The 15,800-nt window shown below is 40.1% G+C and overlaps 1 protein-coding gene across 1 annotated transcript in view; it reads left to right on the top strand.

Annotated features, from left to right (window-relative positions):
• The window catches only part of ADAMTS19 (ADAM metallopeptidase with thrombospondin type 1 motif 19), a 264,607-nt gene that overhangs the window by 226,192 nt on the left and 22,615 nt on the right, over window positions 1-15,800 (top strand). Inside the window, exons 19-21 of the mRNA XM_054033172.1 lie at window positions 3,635-3,770; window positions 6,241-6,445; window positions 9,500-9,652. Of these exons, the coding sequence (XP_053889147.1) occupies window positions 3,635-3,770; window positions 6,241-6,445; window positions 9,500-9,652 (494 nt within the window). The remainder of the gene's footprint in view (window positions 1-3,634; window positions 3,771-6,240; window positions 6,446-9,499; window positions 9,653-15,800) is intronic.

Here is a 15,800-nt window from a genome sequence, read left to right as displayed (position 1 = left end):
TGTAAGCAGTGCAGTGTCTACACTGAGACTGCATCAACCTAACTACATCGACTGTGACTCTACACCACTCGGGGAGGTGGTGTTACTAAATTGGCCTAGACAGGCACTTATATCAGCGGGAGCCAAAATTAAGTGAAGACGCTTCCACAGCTAGATTGACACAAGCTAGCTTACATTAACCCAAATCAAGCCTTAGCTACTTTTGAAAATTTTACCTCTTATCTTATGTCTGTAAACTGAGGAGTACACAAATGGCATAATAATAAAGATAGTGTGATAATTACACCATACTGGAAAAATCTCACTACACTCATATTCACATCAACAAGCATTGCTATCTGTGTTTCTAATTATAGTCACTTGATTACTACTATCTTTTTCTTTTGCCTGTTCTTCTCTCCTGTTTGTAGGTACAGGTGTGCTGCATAATATATGTATGCTTTTTTATCCTCATTCACTATCCTGTTTACTTTATCATTCTCAAACTCTTGCAGAATTGAAAACATAGGTGACATTTGCACTGCTATATTTTCAGAGTGGCCCTTTCTCTGTGTTTCTTGTTTGCTCACAAAGACACACAGAACCACAGAAGATAGAGTAAAAATATATTAGTTCTTCTATTAGCTCCTAAGACATCCATTACCAAAGTTTTTAATTATCAACCACGTAGTCTATCTCTTTGTCCATCCACTTCCCTGGGGTGTCTTTTCACAAAACGAGTACTTTCCATCTGACTTATCAGTGCTCATCCTCAAAGGAAACCTGCATAATGCTTTCCAAATATAAGCCTGGAAGCTTAAATTCATTACTTTGCTAGACACTAAAAATCATAGACTGAAAAGAGACACTGGATTTATGGCTTATTGCAACAGTCTTAACCCTCTAACCTCTTCTTTTTGTCCTATGACTGCAGAGATGTTATCGGGCCACTCTATCCTGAATGGTCCCTTACAATATGTGCTAACTACTTATGATAAACAATCTTTTCCACCTTGCATTTTGCTGTTACACTGGGATTACCTTTCCCAGACCTGAAGAAGAGTTCTGTGTGGCTCAAAAGCTTGTATCTCTCACCAACAAAAGTATTGTCAGAAAGCTATTTTTGATATACGGTCCAAATTTCCCCTTTTTAAAATTTAATCTTATAACTCCTAATTATACCACCATGTACCAACAAAAGTAATTAACCTTCAACTGTCATGTATATCTTCTTTAAATATTCAAAGACTCCTGTTATGTCTATCCCCTGCCCATCCACTCCTTTATTTGTTGCTTAGCAAGTCTCCCGAAGTTGCACTGTCTTGGTATTCTACATTTCACACTATTCTGACATAGTCTCTTCTAATCCTGAAAATTGCTGTGCTTCTCTTATTGACTCAAATAGTAAAAGCTGGAAACATACCACTTATTCATCATAATAGTCTAAAGAACTCACTGTCCCAGCTACTTTGACTCTGTGAACAATCCTTAATTCTCTACAGACGAGTTTCCATGGATATGTATGTTTGTGGTTTGGTAAGAGAACTCTCCTCTGTAAGCATTCTGTACTTGCTACAAGCAGCATCTCCTTTTCTAAGTAGTGCCACTCCTCGGATTCATTTTAGAATATTAACACTTTTAATGACTTCCTGCTGTATTTTTATTATAATTCCAGTACTTGCATTTATCATGAACTCTCATAAGTATACCATTTCTAGTGTTTCTCATTTTCTGAGAAAAGCTCAAATGTAACATTAATCCTAGTAATTTATTCTACATGACAACTTAGATAAACATTTAGCAAAGTGTTTCATTATGTCTGTTTATCATCCTTTTCTGTTGTAATTGGCATAAGCTTGTGGTGTTATTTAAATTAGTTTAGGTAACCTAAAAATCTTCTTTTTGAGATATTTTAATGCAAATGCTCTAAATTACAGCTTCAAGATTATTTATTTTTGACAAAAGAAACATTCATTGTGACTATTCTATTGATTGTCTGTGCTTATAAACACAAATAACATAATGTAAAATGTTACAGACTGTGTGATGTGGAAAGATTTGAGTTTAAACTGTTATTGTCAACATTTGATTAATCAGAAATAACAGTTTACAATCATATATTTATTTAAATAATGTTTAAAATGAATAATAAAAAGGAAGTATAAAAGAAGCTGTGTGGTTTTGTGCATATATATTTAGATATATAATTTGTGTGTAATCAACTATTTGGTAAAAAAAGTTTGGTGTGTGGGTGTATGCATGTATACCTACATATTTGGACACACATACATACACGAAACTATAAAATAGTTAAGGTAATCACATGCAAATGTTATTTATATACATACATACGCATATATATATATATATATACACACACACACACACACACACACATATGTGTGTATGCATGTATATACACACATATGGAAGTTCACAGAAAAATGTAAATCACTTAAGGTGGCCACACACAAATTATATATAAAAATATGTACACACATATTTTACTCCTGCATCCATAGGCACATTCCTTATCACTACCATATACCACAGTCTTAACTCTGCCTTCCTCCTGCTCACACCCTTTTACCAAATTATCAAATTACTAGTTTAAATCAGCAAACTTCAAATTAGATGTATCTCACCATTGGAACAGATTAGCAAGGGATACATCCGAAGAAGTGGGCTGTAGTCCACGAAAGCTTATGCTCTAATAAATTTGTTAGTCTCTAAGGTGCCACAAGTACTCCTGTTCTTCTTTTTGCGGATACAGACTAACACGGCTGTTACTCTGAAACAAGGGATACAGTAAATTCTCCACTGTCTGCTGTCTTTAATTCAAGTCTGGTTAGCTTTCTAAAAGATACATTCTTCTTTGATGGCAAGTTGTTGGGCTAGAATCAGAAATCAGTGGGTGAAATTCTGTTGCCTGTGTTATGAAGGTCATGCTAGACCATCACAATAGTTCCCACCAGCCTTAAAATCAATGACTCTACCTGCTCCCTACACTATTAGTGTGGATGTTTGGTGTGCTTGTTTAGTGTGTTGGAAGGAGAAAGGAGGGTGGTGGGGAAAACTAGCATCACATGGGTGCAGAGATAAGGTTGTGGAGTACAGTAGTTGTGGTAGTGATAAAGGTATGTATCTGGGTAGAGAAGAATGTGTGCTTTGGGTGTAGGTACACATGAAATACATCTGATTTTTGCAAACGTATTTATAATTAACGTGTATTTTTTTTTCTGTGCAATTATAAATCACAACTTCTTTTATAGTCAACAGATCCCTCCACCTGTAATTATTCCTGGTATCGTTGGTTTCCATAATTGCCATTCTAAAATGTAGAAATGGCATACTTCATTTTTCTAAGCCAGTGGATGAATTCAGTTTGTTTTTTTTCCATAAAATATCTACTTTTCTAGTCAATGGTTTGTAAATTTTCACATGTGAAACTAAAACTTGTATAATGTACATATGTATAGAAAACTATATCTGATAATTTACTGTATTTTATTTCACATCTTTCATCCAAATTACACATAAAGATGGTAGTTTTATCAGATAAAGTTACCTGTGACTCACCATAGATTTTTTTTTTTTTAAGAAAGCTGGACATTTCCCATTTTTCCATGTATCTTTGCTTTATGTTTTTTATTAGGAGAAAGAAAGACAACAGTATCTTGCACAAAGATTATGAATAAGAATATCAGTATTGTGGACAATAAGAAATGCAAATATTTAACAAAGCCTGAGCCACAGGTCCGAAAGTGCAATGAACAACCGTGCCAGACAAGGTGATAGTGATTCAATTCCATTAAACTGTAATTAATGTTAAGTGGTAGAAATCACAGGAATCGATTTAAGCATATGCTTAAAGTTAAACATGTGCTTCAGAGCTTTGTTGAATTGGGATCATAATCCTTAACAGCACACGCTAAACACTTGTTACACTAGAAAGTAAATACTTCAATTTTTCTATTTTTCATGTACTGATCTTCCCAATTTCCTTGAAGCATGAACATCACCAGTGTCTATGGATTAATATTCTGTGTGCAAGGAGTAGAAAAGGCACAATTAGCCTTTTTTCTAAATTTCATCCCCAGCAAAGGGGCTGACAACAACTGTAGTTCCTGCACTCTGAGCAGAGGGACTTCTCCCTGATAGTGCTCTAGTTGGCTAAGTTGTTGGGGAAAAGGCAGGTTCATGCCCTTCCCTTTTCACCAGTCAGCAGAGTTGGCTAGACACACAGTAAATGTAGCTGACCACCTTAATGGGGTGTAGTAGCTGGCTCATTTCCTGGGCATGATAGGGATTTTCTATGGGAAATGTGTAGTTCTGCATCCACCGCCCCTGGTGACTACAGTAAGCATTCTGTCTGTAATGCTGCTTTTGTTAAACTTCAGAGAGTACCATCCTTTCTCTGAGTTGTTGATGCAGTACGGTTAAGGCGAATCTCTGGACTTTAATACAGCAAGCATGCAGGTTGCAGTGGTTGCTATGTTTCAGAGAAGGTAAATTCAAATGGAACGGTATCAGATGGCATTTCATGATCATTATCAGACTCAGTCCCTGGTGTTACCAGACTGACTTGATCATGAGAAATGAAGACTGTGTCCAGTGCCATAGTCCTCACACAGGCAAAATTCCTATTTACAACTATGGGGATTTTGTGTGTGTCAGATTGGCAAGACTGGGATCACAATTATATGGATAGAAGGGTGAACAATATTTTTAAAATAAGGCAAAGGAGAGAAGAAAACAAATTAAATTACTAGTAAAATATTTTAAAGAAACAGGCATAAAAAATTGAAAGAAGTCGGTTTCCTTAGAAAGTCTTTAACAGAAAAAGTCTGTAAAGTAAAAAATATAATATATTTTAAGGTCAGAAGGAACCACTATGATCATCTCCTCTGATCTCCGGCATAACATAGGCTGGAGAATTTCACCTTTATAGAGTGAGCATTTTTATTTCAATTTATACAGTGATTTTTAAAAATGTCCCAATAGTGGCTGAGGGATAGAAATGGGAGAAATCTGCTCCTTTTCTGAGATCATATCAATTATAATTATTTTTAAATGTGTTGCACTGTTTTTACACACAGCAGAGGTATCATATAATTTAAATAGTACATAAAGCCATAACCATAAATAAAAAGTGCCATCTGCTAATAAGAAGTGCCATCTGGAGCAATCTAGAAGGTATCTCATAGACCTGAATTCAAAGTGGTCAAACATTTTGTATGTTTAAAAAATGACAAAACAAACATTATTTCACCGATGGGGGAATTTCATTCCTGTGGGTTTAGTGAATTCTCTAAGCATTACTATTTATTTGTTACCGATACCTGCCACTTTTTAAATGCCTATTTATATGTCTCTCTTAACAAGCGGTAATATGGACATTGAGCCTTTGGAACTAATCATAAAGAAAAACAAATTAAAATATTTATATTTTGCTCAGAGTGAGCATGACAGAAAGCTGGAATGGCCACTGTAAACTTCAATTTTCTAAATACTATCAGTTACAGATGCCTAGGATGCACCTGTAGTCTGCACCAAAGGGCAGAACCCTCTGGAAAGCTTTGACTTTTGAGGGATGCACAGAGATCATCCGGAGCTCTGGAACATTCTGGAAAGGTTACTCACTAGCAACTGTAGCTCTCTAAATGTGTTGGCTCTCCAGATCCACACTGACCCTATCTAACTCCGCTCTACTTCAGAAATATAAACTGTGTGTGTGGAGTTAGAGATGATCTAAAGGACACATAAGGGAAGGGACTTTTATACCCTCAGCACCAGAATAGTGAGTCTGAGGCACAAGTGTGCACACCCCTAACAGTTCACTGCTTTCAAAGGGTCCCATAGTTTGTGTGGCAGGACATATGATTTCTATAGTGTGTATTTGCAAGGGGAGATATTCAGAGAACAAGTTACTGGTAAGTAACCTTCTGCTTTTAAAACTTTACATTTGGGTACATTTCTAATTAGAATGATAAGGAAGGAGAGGGGAAAAGCTTATGTTATATAAAGGACTCTGAATAATTAGGAATTGGAAAGAAAAAATTAACCTAAATGTTAGAATTTCTTGAATGTGTAGTGAGTTGAGTTAAATTCATCTCCTTTTAAATGTGATGGTCATAGCTAGAGTTATTTAAAAAATGGACAAAGCACTCAAAATATACGTTAGGGAACAATCCTATTGACAGGGAATCGGTCTTTTCCATCCCTGATTTCTATTATTCTATTATTTATGTTTCTTTGTAGATGGATGATGACCGAATGGACTCCTTGTTCAAGGACATGTGGAAAAGGAACCCAGAATAGACAAGTTGCCTGTACACAGCAGCTAAGAAATGGAACCTTGATTAGAGCTAGGGAAAGAGATTGTCTTGGGCCAAAACCTGCTTCTGCACAGCGCTGTGAAGGCCAGGATTGTATGACTGTGTGGGAAGCTGGAGTGTGGTCTGAGGTGCAGTGTATGCATTATTCTCTATCTACTATTGTTTCTTAAAAATTTCTAGAGATTTTGTTGGGATCCACATACGGGGGTACAGAAAGCTACAGTTTAAGTGTTATCTATAACTTTTACTGGTAAAAAGTATTACCTCACATATATGGCATCAGAATTAGACAAGGATAAAACTACCTCAGTTTAACTGATTTGGAATAATTGATATCTATTGAACTTTGACAAGTGGCACATCCCAGATTAAGGTTTTTTTTTTTTTTTTTTGGTCCTTCATGCCACAGCTCTAATCTCTCTGGAATTAAAGATGATTGAGTAATAACACCCACTATCTAGAGCAGAGGTGGACAAACTACAGCCTATGGCCCACATCCGACCTGTTAGACCCTCCTGCCCGGCCCCTGAGCTCCTGTCCCGGGAGGCTAGCCCCGGGCCTCTCCCCTGCTGTCCTCCCACCTGCGCAGCCTCAGCGCGCCGTGCCGCCAGCGCAACACTCTGGGCAGTCGGGCAGCGCAGTTGCAGAGCCGCAGCCTGACCCAGTGCTCTGGGCGGCATGGCTGTAACACTGCCAGCCACCAGTGCTCTGTGCTGCACGGCAAGGGGGCAGGGAGCAGTGGGGGGTTGAATAGCGGGTAGAGGAGTGATCAGGGAGTGGGGGTGTGGATAGGGTTCGGGGCAGTTAGAGGGCGGGGAACAGGGATGTTGGATGGGGCAGGGGTCTCTGGGGGGCAGTCAGGAATGAGAGGGGAGTTTGGATGGGTCGGCAGGGGGCAGTCAGGGGCAGGGAGTCCGGGGGTGGTCAGGGGACAGGAAGCAGGGGGTGGTGGATGGAGCAGGAGTACCGGGGGCGCTGACAGGGAACAGGGGAGGGTTGATGGGATAGGAATCCGGGGGGGGGGCGACAGGGAACGGGGGGGTTGGATGGGGCAGGGGTCCCGGGGGAGCCGTCAGGGGGCGAGAAGTGTGGGGGTCAGATAGGAGGCGGGGACCGGGCCACGCCTGGATGTTTGGGGAGAGACAGCCTCCCCAACCGGCTCTCCATACAATTTTGGAAACCCGATGTGGCCCTCAGTCCAAAAAGTTTGCCCGCCCCTGACCTAGAGTTTTCCCCTTTTAACCAATTCCTGCTCTGAAACATTTTCAGAAGCCCAAACCCAGGTAGGTATTATTACTTCCTGACAGTGGCAGCTGATGGGGACAAATAGGGCTAAACCTCATCTATTAAATTCTCTGTACTTTGTTTCTGTCTTATAATAAACAAAACCATTTGTTTTATATGCCTTTCTTTTCTCTATCAACACAGTGGAGAGTAACAGAAAGTAGACTGGGGAAGAGGAATAGGGGTTGGCAGAGTCTAGTCCTTCAGTGCAGCAACACAGAGTACAACCAGGGGATGGAGGAAATGGCAGTGCCCAGTTTCTTCAGTCATATAGAACTGTAGAGTTCAGCCAGGAGAGAGATGGTCAGAGAGGACTGATAGAGGGTTAGCCCCTAACTGGGCTCCTCCCTCCATTTTAAGTATAGGGCAATGCTGAATGCTATATAACATGTTCAGAAGCTGTGTTTCCATTCCCCTGTGGTGCAAAATGAGGATAGCCCCAGAGTCTGAGTATAGGCACAGGCCTAGTTGTAGATCTCCACCCGCACTTCAGGAGCAGCACCAGAGTCCCAAGAGAGGGAGTCTGAGGCAGAGGGAGTGAGGTGGTGGCCATCCTGTGTTTGCAAGGAGGGAGAAAGTAGTGCCTGTGTTTAACGACGAAAGAGTGAGAAGGGGACTTGGCGAATGGGGTGGTAAAAGAGGTGAAGCAGTGAGAGCTAGTGATCTGGTGAGTGGGTGGGCCTATGAACTGGCAGAGGTGGGCAGTTGAAAGGGAGAGGCTATGATCTGGTAAGGATGGGGTGCAAAGGTAAGAAGAGTGCAGGGTGAGCTGCCTGCTCATTTTCAGAAGGAGCAGAGGTGGGTTTACAGCAGTGGAACAATTGGTAGAACGGAATATATTTATCAGGGAGGAAGAAAGAGCCCCAAATTGTTTAGTTGGTTGGTTTTATCTGGGAGATCAGTAATGATTGTGTGTGTGGGGTGGGGGGGTGTCAGAAATAATTTTTAAGGAGCGAGGGGTTTCTAATCCCCAGTTCCACCATATACCACTGCTTCTTGAACTTGCAATCAGCTTGGCAAAAGACATAGCTTTAACTCTTGAAGCAGTAAGGATGTTCTACTAGGGAAAGGCAAAACAGTAACAACATGTTACTTGAATGAGAAATGTTATAATTTTTTGGCCATATAAGTGGAAATAGCTGAAAGAAAATGTGCTGATTAAGGCCTTCCAGTCAATAAATCTTTTGCCTCGGCTGTGTTGTAGCACAGTTTTCACGTGTTATATATGCAATCAATTTTTTTTAATTTATTTTTTTTAACTAAATTAGTGACATTTCATGTGGTAGAACAAATTGGATTATTGCATATAGATCTGTGATATTTACTTCTGCAATTTCAAAATTCATTCCAATTAAGGTCTGTTCTATGCTTTTGTGGTTTGTTTGAAGTTTTGTTCTGTCTCATTCTTTGAAAAGTATTTAGAATTTCTTCAAGGATGTTTTATTTCACTTTTTGTTTCCTTTTTAGCTGCTTGTTTTGTTTCGTGTGTATCTAATATATGTATGTATCTCTTTCTCATACATATGTATATTAAAGAGAGTGCCATTTATAGGTAAGGTTGCCTAAAATTTTTACTATAACTCTTTATGGTCAGCTGATCATACTTTTCCAAAACTTTCACTTATCAGGATGGAATAATTAGGCTCGGTGTCTTATGTTATTATGTCTTATGTTTTATGTTATTTTTATGCTCAGTGTCCTAATGTTATTCACGTAGCTGGATTAGCGTAACTTAAGTAAATTTACCCCGGTAGTGAAGACAAGCCCTCAGTCTAACATTGTTTTACCAGAATTTTATGTCATGGAAAGCAGAGGCTGCTGAGATCACTAGATTTATTATCAGCATATATTTTTTGTGTTTTCTACAAGTGTAAATCATATCTTTCTATATCCTGCAGTGCTCCGTAAAATGTGGAAAAGGAGTACGACATCGGACTGTGAGGTGCACCAATCCCCGAAAGAAGTGTGTTTTGTCCACAAGACCTAAAGAAGAGGAAGACTGTGAGGACTATTCCAAATGCTATATCTGGAGAATGGGAGACTGGTCTAAGGTGGGATATGACACTAATACCACATAATACAACAAAAAGTATTTTTCCAACAGGGTTTATTGGAATAAGTTTATCAAAGATGCAACAGTTTTATCAAAGATTAAGCAATGTCCCAAATCAAGGAACAATGCAGCTGCAAATAAAATGAAACTATGTAGTCAAAGTGTGACAAAAGAATAGACTTTATATAAAAAGTAGATATACTAGGCAAGTCTAAGGCTATGTCTACACTATACAGCTTTTAGCAACAAAGATGTGCTGCTACAGCCATGCCACTAAAAGGCACACTGTGTAGCCACTGTTTGTCAGCAGGAGTTGGCTCTCCTGCCAACAATAAGCTTCCACCCCCAACAAGTGGCGTTAGCTTTGTCGGCAGGAAAGCGCTCAAGCCGACAAAGTGTTGTTCACACCAGCGCTTGTCATCAGCAAAATTTTTGTCCTTCGGGGGGATGTTTTTATAACACCTCTGAACGACAAATGTTTTGTCTTTCACTTGCCAGTGTAGACAAAATTCCGGTGAAAATTGTAAAATAGGTAGCCTGGAGCATGTAATGTAGCACAAGTGTAATTGTACTAGTATAGCTTTAGCTCAAATCAATGGAAGTGTGTAACTAGCAACGCTGATAAGGAAATACTTTCTGTTTTCAACAATATAAACCACAAACGTAAGAAAAGCGAAGGAGTGTGTGTGCAAAGACACCAGAAAAAGAAAAAAGTATAAAAATCTCTGAAATCTCCTGCCCTTCTTGGCTGAGATGTTGATACACTGTTGGGCAAAGCAGTGGTTACCTCTAGTTTGTGGTCTATGTATATTCAGTTTTCTTGAGGATTTATTAAGATTTTCTTGCCCCCATCTGACTTGTCATCCTGCTGGTGCCATCTATTAGGTGCTGAGATTTTTTTTGTTCACAACAACAAATTTCTGACCTAGTGTCTGCTGACCTGGTGGATAGACAATTGGGCATGCAATGTAACATATTGCTGTGAGATGCCTCTTTGTATGAATCACCTATTTCCTTGTGCCTTTCAAGTCCATCAGTGGGCATAGTCTTGGATGTTCTGTGTCCTGATTCTGTCCTGCTGGCTGGTTGTGCTGCATGGCCTTTGGTACTGTGATGCAAGTGTACTTGGTGCAGTGAGGATATTCTAATTTACATTACCGAAGGATGAGCATATTTTCCTCTGGCCTTGATAACAATCCTTTTTTTCTCCAGGACATACTTTTTTCTGACTTCCATTTCTCATTTAGATGTCCTACCATGTAACTCTGGGCAATTAGACTCCTTTTCCCCCACTGTAGGATGCCTGGGCATCTCATCTTACACATTTCATTTATTTACACTACCAAAATGCCTACAGGTAAATTGAACCTCCCTGATTGGTTAAGACATCTTTACTCTACCACATAATTTGTTAATATTCAAATCAGTTTCACATAATCCACTTTTTATCTAGTATCCATTTAATGTTGCTTTAACTAAACTCCCGATAGTCTCTGAAGTGGATTATTTATTTAGCATATAGGCCCTGATTTTAATTTCTCTGCAGAGACATCAGTTTAAAATATGCCGTACTTGAATTTCCTAATTTTTTCCTGTTGTTTTACTGTTCCATTGCTAGAATATATAGCAACATGAAGTCATGGCATAAATATTAATGTGTCTGCAATGAAGGAAACAAATGGAAAGCTCAGATAAATGTTAATCCTTGTTCACTGCTGTTGGTTTCAGTGCAGCCTCTTGTGTTCACTGTTTTTGCTCTTTAGGATCATTCTTGACATTGACAGAAGGCTGCTCTTTTGAGCAGAGCCAAATTCCCCCCAAGTTTATGCCAAGACTTGGCTAGAGAAATTTAAATTACACTTCTCACACATTGAAACTGGAGGTATAATGTGATCCTTATTGGCTTTGCTGCTTCTCTTGAGCTCCTAAAACAATTTTAAAATTGAACTGGGGGTATTACTTAAAAGATATTATTTATTATTAATGTGATAATGGAATTTAATTAATTTTAGAACAAACACACAAAGATCAGATGATGATTATTGTTTTAATCATTTTAACTATAATGCCAACAAGATAAAGAAGAAACTGGGCAAAACTGACAGCTGCACTAAGGTCCATGAACACAACAGTTTTACTAAAATTCTGACTTTTTGTTTTAAAGTCTCCAGTATAATCTAGAATTTATGCTGAATTTAACTTCATAATAGCTCTTAGGTTATGTGAACACTGCGACTGGGACATGTGATTCCCAGTACAGGTAGACAAACTCACCTTATTAGCTCTCCTTTATCTAGTGCACTAAAAATAGCAGTGTGGACATTGCTGCCCAGGTGGTGCTACCCAAGCTCAAACCTGCTATGTCCTAGGTACTTTCGAAGGACTTAAAAAGGATCATCCCTGCTCCAAGGAGTTCACATTCTAAGGATGACCGAGTAGATAGAGGGGTACTGAAAGGACAATTTATATGCCATTTATATACAGATCAACTTGATTGACTATATGTAGCACAGTGGAAGTAAGTTTTTAAGAGGGACTAAAATGTGAACAATGTAGGGGCCTTGTGGATGAACTTAGGGTAGTCGTACTGTGTATAGGCAGCTGCATGGAAGAAGACCCAAAGTTGATTGTGTGAGAAAGTGGCATGCGGAGAGGAACAACATGAAGCTTGACAAGGGAGAATAAATAGGGAGGGGTACAGTTATGTAGAATTTTGAAAGTACAGTAACTCCTCGCTTAATGTTGTAGTTATGTTCTTGAAAAAAAGCTACTTTAAGCAAAACAATGTTACACAAATCCAATTTCCCCATAAGAGTTAATGTAAATGAGGGGGCCTAAGTTCCAGGGAAAACACACACACACACACACACACACACACACACACACACACACACACATAAACAGTGTAAGTTTTAAACAAACAATTTAATACTGTACACAGCAATGGTGATTGTGAAGCTTGGTTGAGGTGATGGAGTCAGAGGGTGGAAGAGGGTGGGATATTTCCCGGGAATGCCTTACTTCTAAATGATGAACTAGCTTTTGGCTGAGCCCTCAAGGGTTAATCCATTGTTGTTAATGTAGCCTCACACGCTACAAGGCAACATGAATGGAGGGAGGAGATGCAGCTTGGCAGAGAGAGACAGAGACACACACCGTGTGTGTGCGTGTGAGAGAGAGAGAGATACAGAGACACACACCATGTGTGTGAGAGATGCGCATTGCCCCTTTAAATACGCAGAGCCCACTCTAAGTACATTGCCTTTTTAAGTAGATCAGCAAGTTGAGACGGCAGCTGCTGCCTACAAGCTCCCTCCGTCCTGAGCCCTGTCATGTCCCCCCGCTCTGTGGAGATGGGGTAAAGGAGTGGGGGGCAGGAGAGGGGGACACCCTGACATCAGCACCCTTTCCCCCCTCCCACAGCAAGCAGGAGACTCCCGGGAGCAGCTCCAAGGCAGAGGGCAGGAGCAGCACATGGCAGTGGGGGGAGGGACAGCTGAACTGCCAAGCACCTGATAGCCTGCTGGGTGGCTGAAGCACAGGGAAGTAGTATGGTTGTATTGCGAAAAGCAGAGGTCTGAGTCAAATATAACACCCAGGCGATGGGCCAGAGTGACTGGGATGATAGTGGTTTTGTTAAGAGTGATCAGAAAGAAGAAGAAGAAAGGAGAAGGTTTGGAGAGGGAGGGGTTAAGGAGCTCATTTGGTTAAGATATCACAGTAAACTCCAAATTGAACTTGAGTTTTTATGTAGTCATCCAACTGCAACCCACCACCCTGCAGATGAAGTCCATGGCTCAGTCCATTTCAACTGATATGTATAACACTGTGTATGTGTAGTGCCTTGTGGAAATCTAAATGACAACAAGTTCTTTCTCAGTTAACTAAGAATTGGCTGAAGAAAGACTGAGCAGGCAGAATAACCCATGGAGTGATCTTTCAGTTGAGAGCTCCAAAACATTGCTGTCAGTAGTGCGGAGTTGATAGGGCTCATTGAGCCACAGATTGTCTCTTTGTTCCATGTCTTCCCTGGGGATGTGAGGGAGCAAGAGACCACCAGGTGATCTCCCCAGTACCTTGAAAAAAATGAAGAAACCAGGAATTGCCCTGTCTCCCTGCTACAATGGCCCAGGTAGACTAGTACTGCAACTACCATGGCCTGATCTGGAAGGAGAGATGCGACTAGGATTGGTGAAGGCTTGTTAGAAGGATGTGCACAAACCTCCTGCTCCTGCTCCCACAAGCAGCAGACAAGTAGGCAGTTAAGGCTGGCATCACTGGCAGAGAGGAGGGCCCCACTCCCAATATGCAGCCAGTTTATACAGCAATGTAGGGATGCTATATCTTCTACTGCCTTGTAAAATAGGCCCAGATTTGGTCAGTTGTCTTTTAATTTTTAAACCTTTGTGGAGTCAGAAAACATTTAGTCTTGACATCTACTGCCTTCATACTTGCTGTGTGAAACAGTTCTTGGCACAGAGGGGAAGAGTGAAAGAGAAGTGCATTGTTTTTGCCACCTGTTCAAGAACCTAGGAAATTCAGCCTTTAAACTGTGCAGAGTGCTTCCATAGCAAATAGATGCAAATGGTTTAGTCTCATTCAATTGAAATATAAAGAGAAACTATGGGGCTTGTAATATTGTTTAGGAGATTAGTTGTACTGAGAAAATAATTAGCCTTGTTTAGTTCTTTGGTTCCTAATCCAGAATTATTAGCTCTTTTAAATTCTGGGAACAGAGCAGTACTGGCCACATATCAAAATATGACATTGTTACTAGATTTATGGAGAAAGATATTATGTGACTTTTGTGAAATAATAGAAGTAAAAATAACCCTTGCATCATTGTAATAACTTTTATGTTAACTGAATTATACAGTTAGTTTCCAACAAATGAGATATGTCTTTATTTTCAGATATGATGAATAAGCAAATAAGTCACAAACTGTCCATATAATCAAATAAAAGTGGGAGTTGTTTGTTCATTTTCAATTTATCATGTAACATTAGCGTAATTTGTTTTAGACAAATCTTTCTTATGGAGCAGTTCAAAACTACTTTATTAGTTTCTGCCTGGAATAAATGTAGTGTCATGTTGGGTTACAAAACAAGAAAGAGAGAGATTTACAGCACACAGATGAATTATATAGGATTTTAAAAGTGTGTATCCATTTCATATTATATGTGCATAGAATCACAGGTAAGTGGGATATTTTGATAGTCTCATTTTAGTAGCAAAGAGTCCTGTGGCATCCGACGAAGTGAGTATTCACCCACAAAAGCTCATGCTCCAATACGTCACTTAGTCTATAAGGTGCCATAGGACTCTTTGCTGCTTTTACAGATCCAGACTAACATGGCTACCCCTCTGATACTTGTCATCTTAGTAAACCACCCTGGTAGCTACCATGTGGTGTTCTATTATTGCTAGAAGTCTTCTCAGTGAAATTGAGGCTTTCAGGAATGACAAAGTAGTATCCAAAAGTAACAATTGGCCATAGCTCTGTGTTGTCTATCAAAACTGTTGGATCTGTTAGGCGAATGGGTTTTATTGTTATGCATTTTTGTTGTGAGAGAGTCCCAAGGTTCCAATCTGGATTGTGCTCCGAACTGTAGAGAACACACAGGAAGACAGTCTCTGACCCAAGAGATTTATCATCTAAGACAGTGTTCTCAAACTGTGGGTCAGGACCTCAAAGTGGGTCACCAAGGCTGGTATTGGCCCTGAGCCCCAGCAAGTCTGAAGCCCAAGCCCACCACCGAGGGCTAAAGTTACATACCCCCCGCCAAGGGCAGAAGCCTTTGGGCTTCAGCTTTGCCCCGCCACCCAGGGCAGTGGGGCTCGGGCGGGCTCGGTCTTCGGTCCCTCTTCCTGGAGTCATGTCGTAATTTTTGTTGTCAGAAGAGGGTCACAGTGCAATGAAGTTTGAGAACCGCTGATGACAAGTGACATACTAAGAGTGTCAGAGAAGGAATCAATCAGATATATACCTTTTGTACAGGGGTGAAAGTAACTTAAAGGACTTCTGGTTCTCTGGAGTCCTGAGCAGGGGGCGGGGCCTCAGCGAGAAGAGGCGGGGCCTTGACCAGAAGAGGTGGGGCCTTTAAATCCCCAGGCCCTTTAAATCAAGATTCAAAGGGCCTGGGGC

Source organism: Malaclemys terrapin, chromosome 6, assembly GCF_027887155.1.
Source record: "Malaclemys terrapin pileata isolate rMalTer1 chromosome 6, rMalTer1.hap1, whole genome shotgun sequence".
NCBI lineage: Eukaryota > Metazoa > Chordata > Testudines > Emydidae > Malaclemys > Malaclemys terrapin.
Note: the sequence above shows the minus strand (reverse complement) of the source record. Positions and strands in the feature narration are given on the sequence as shown.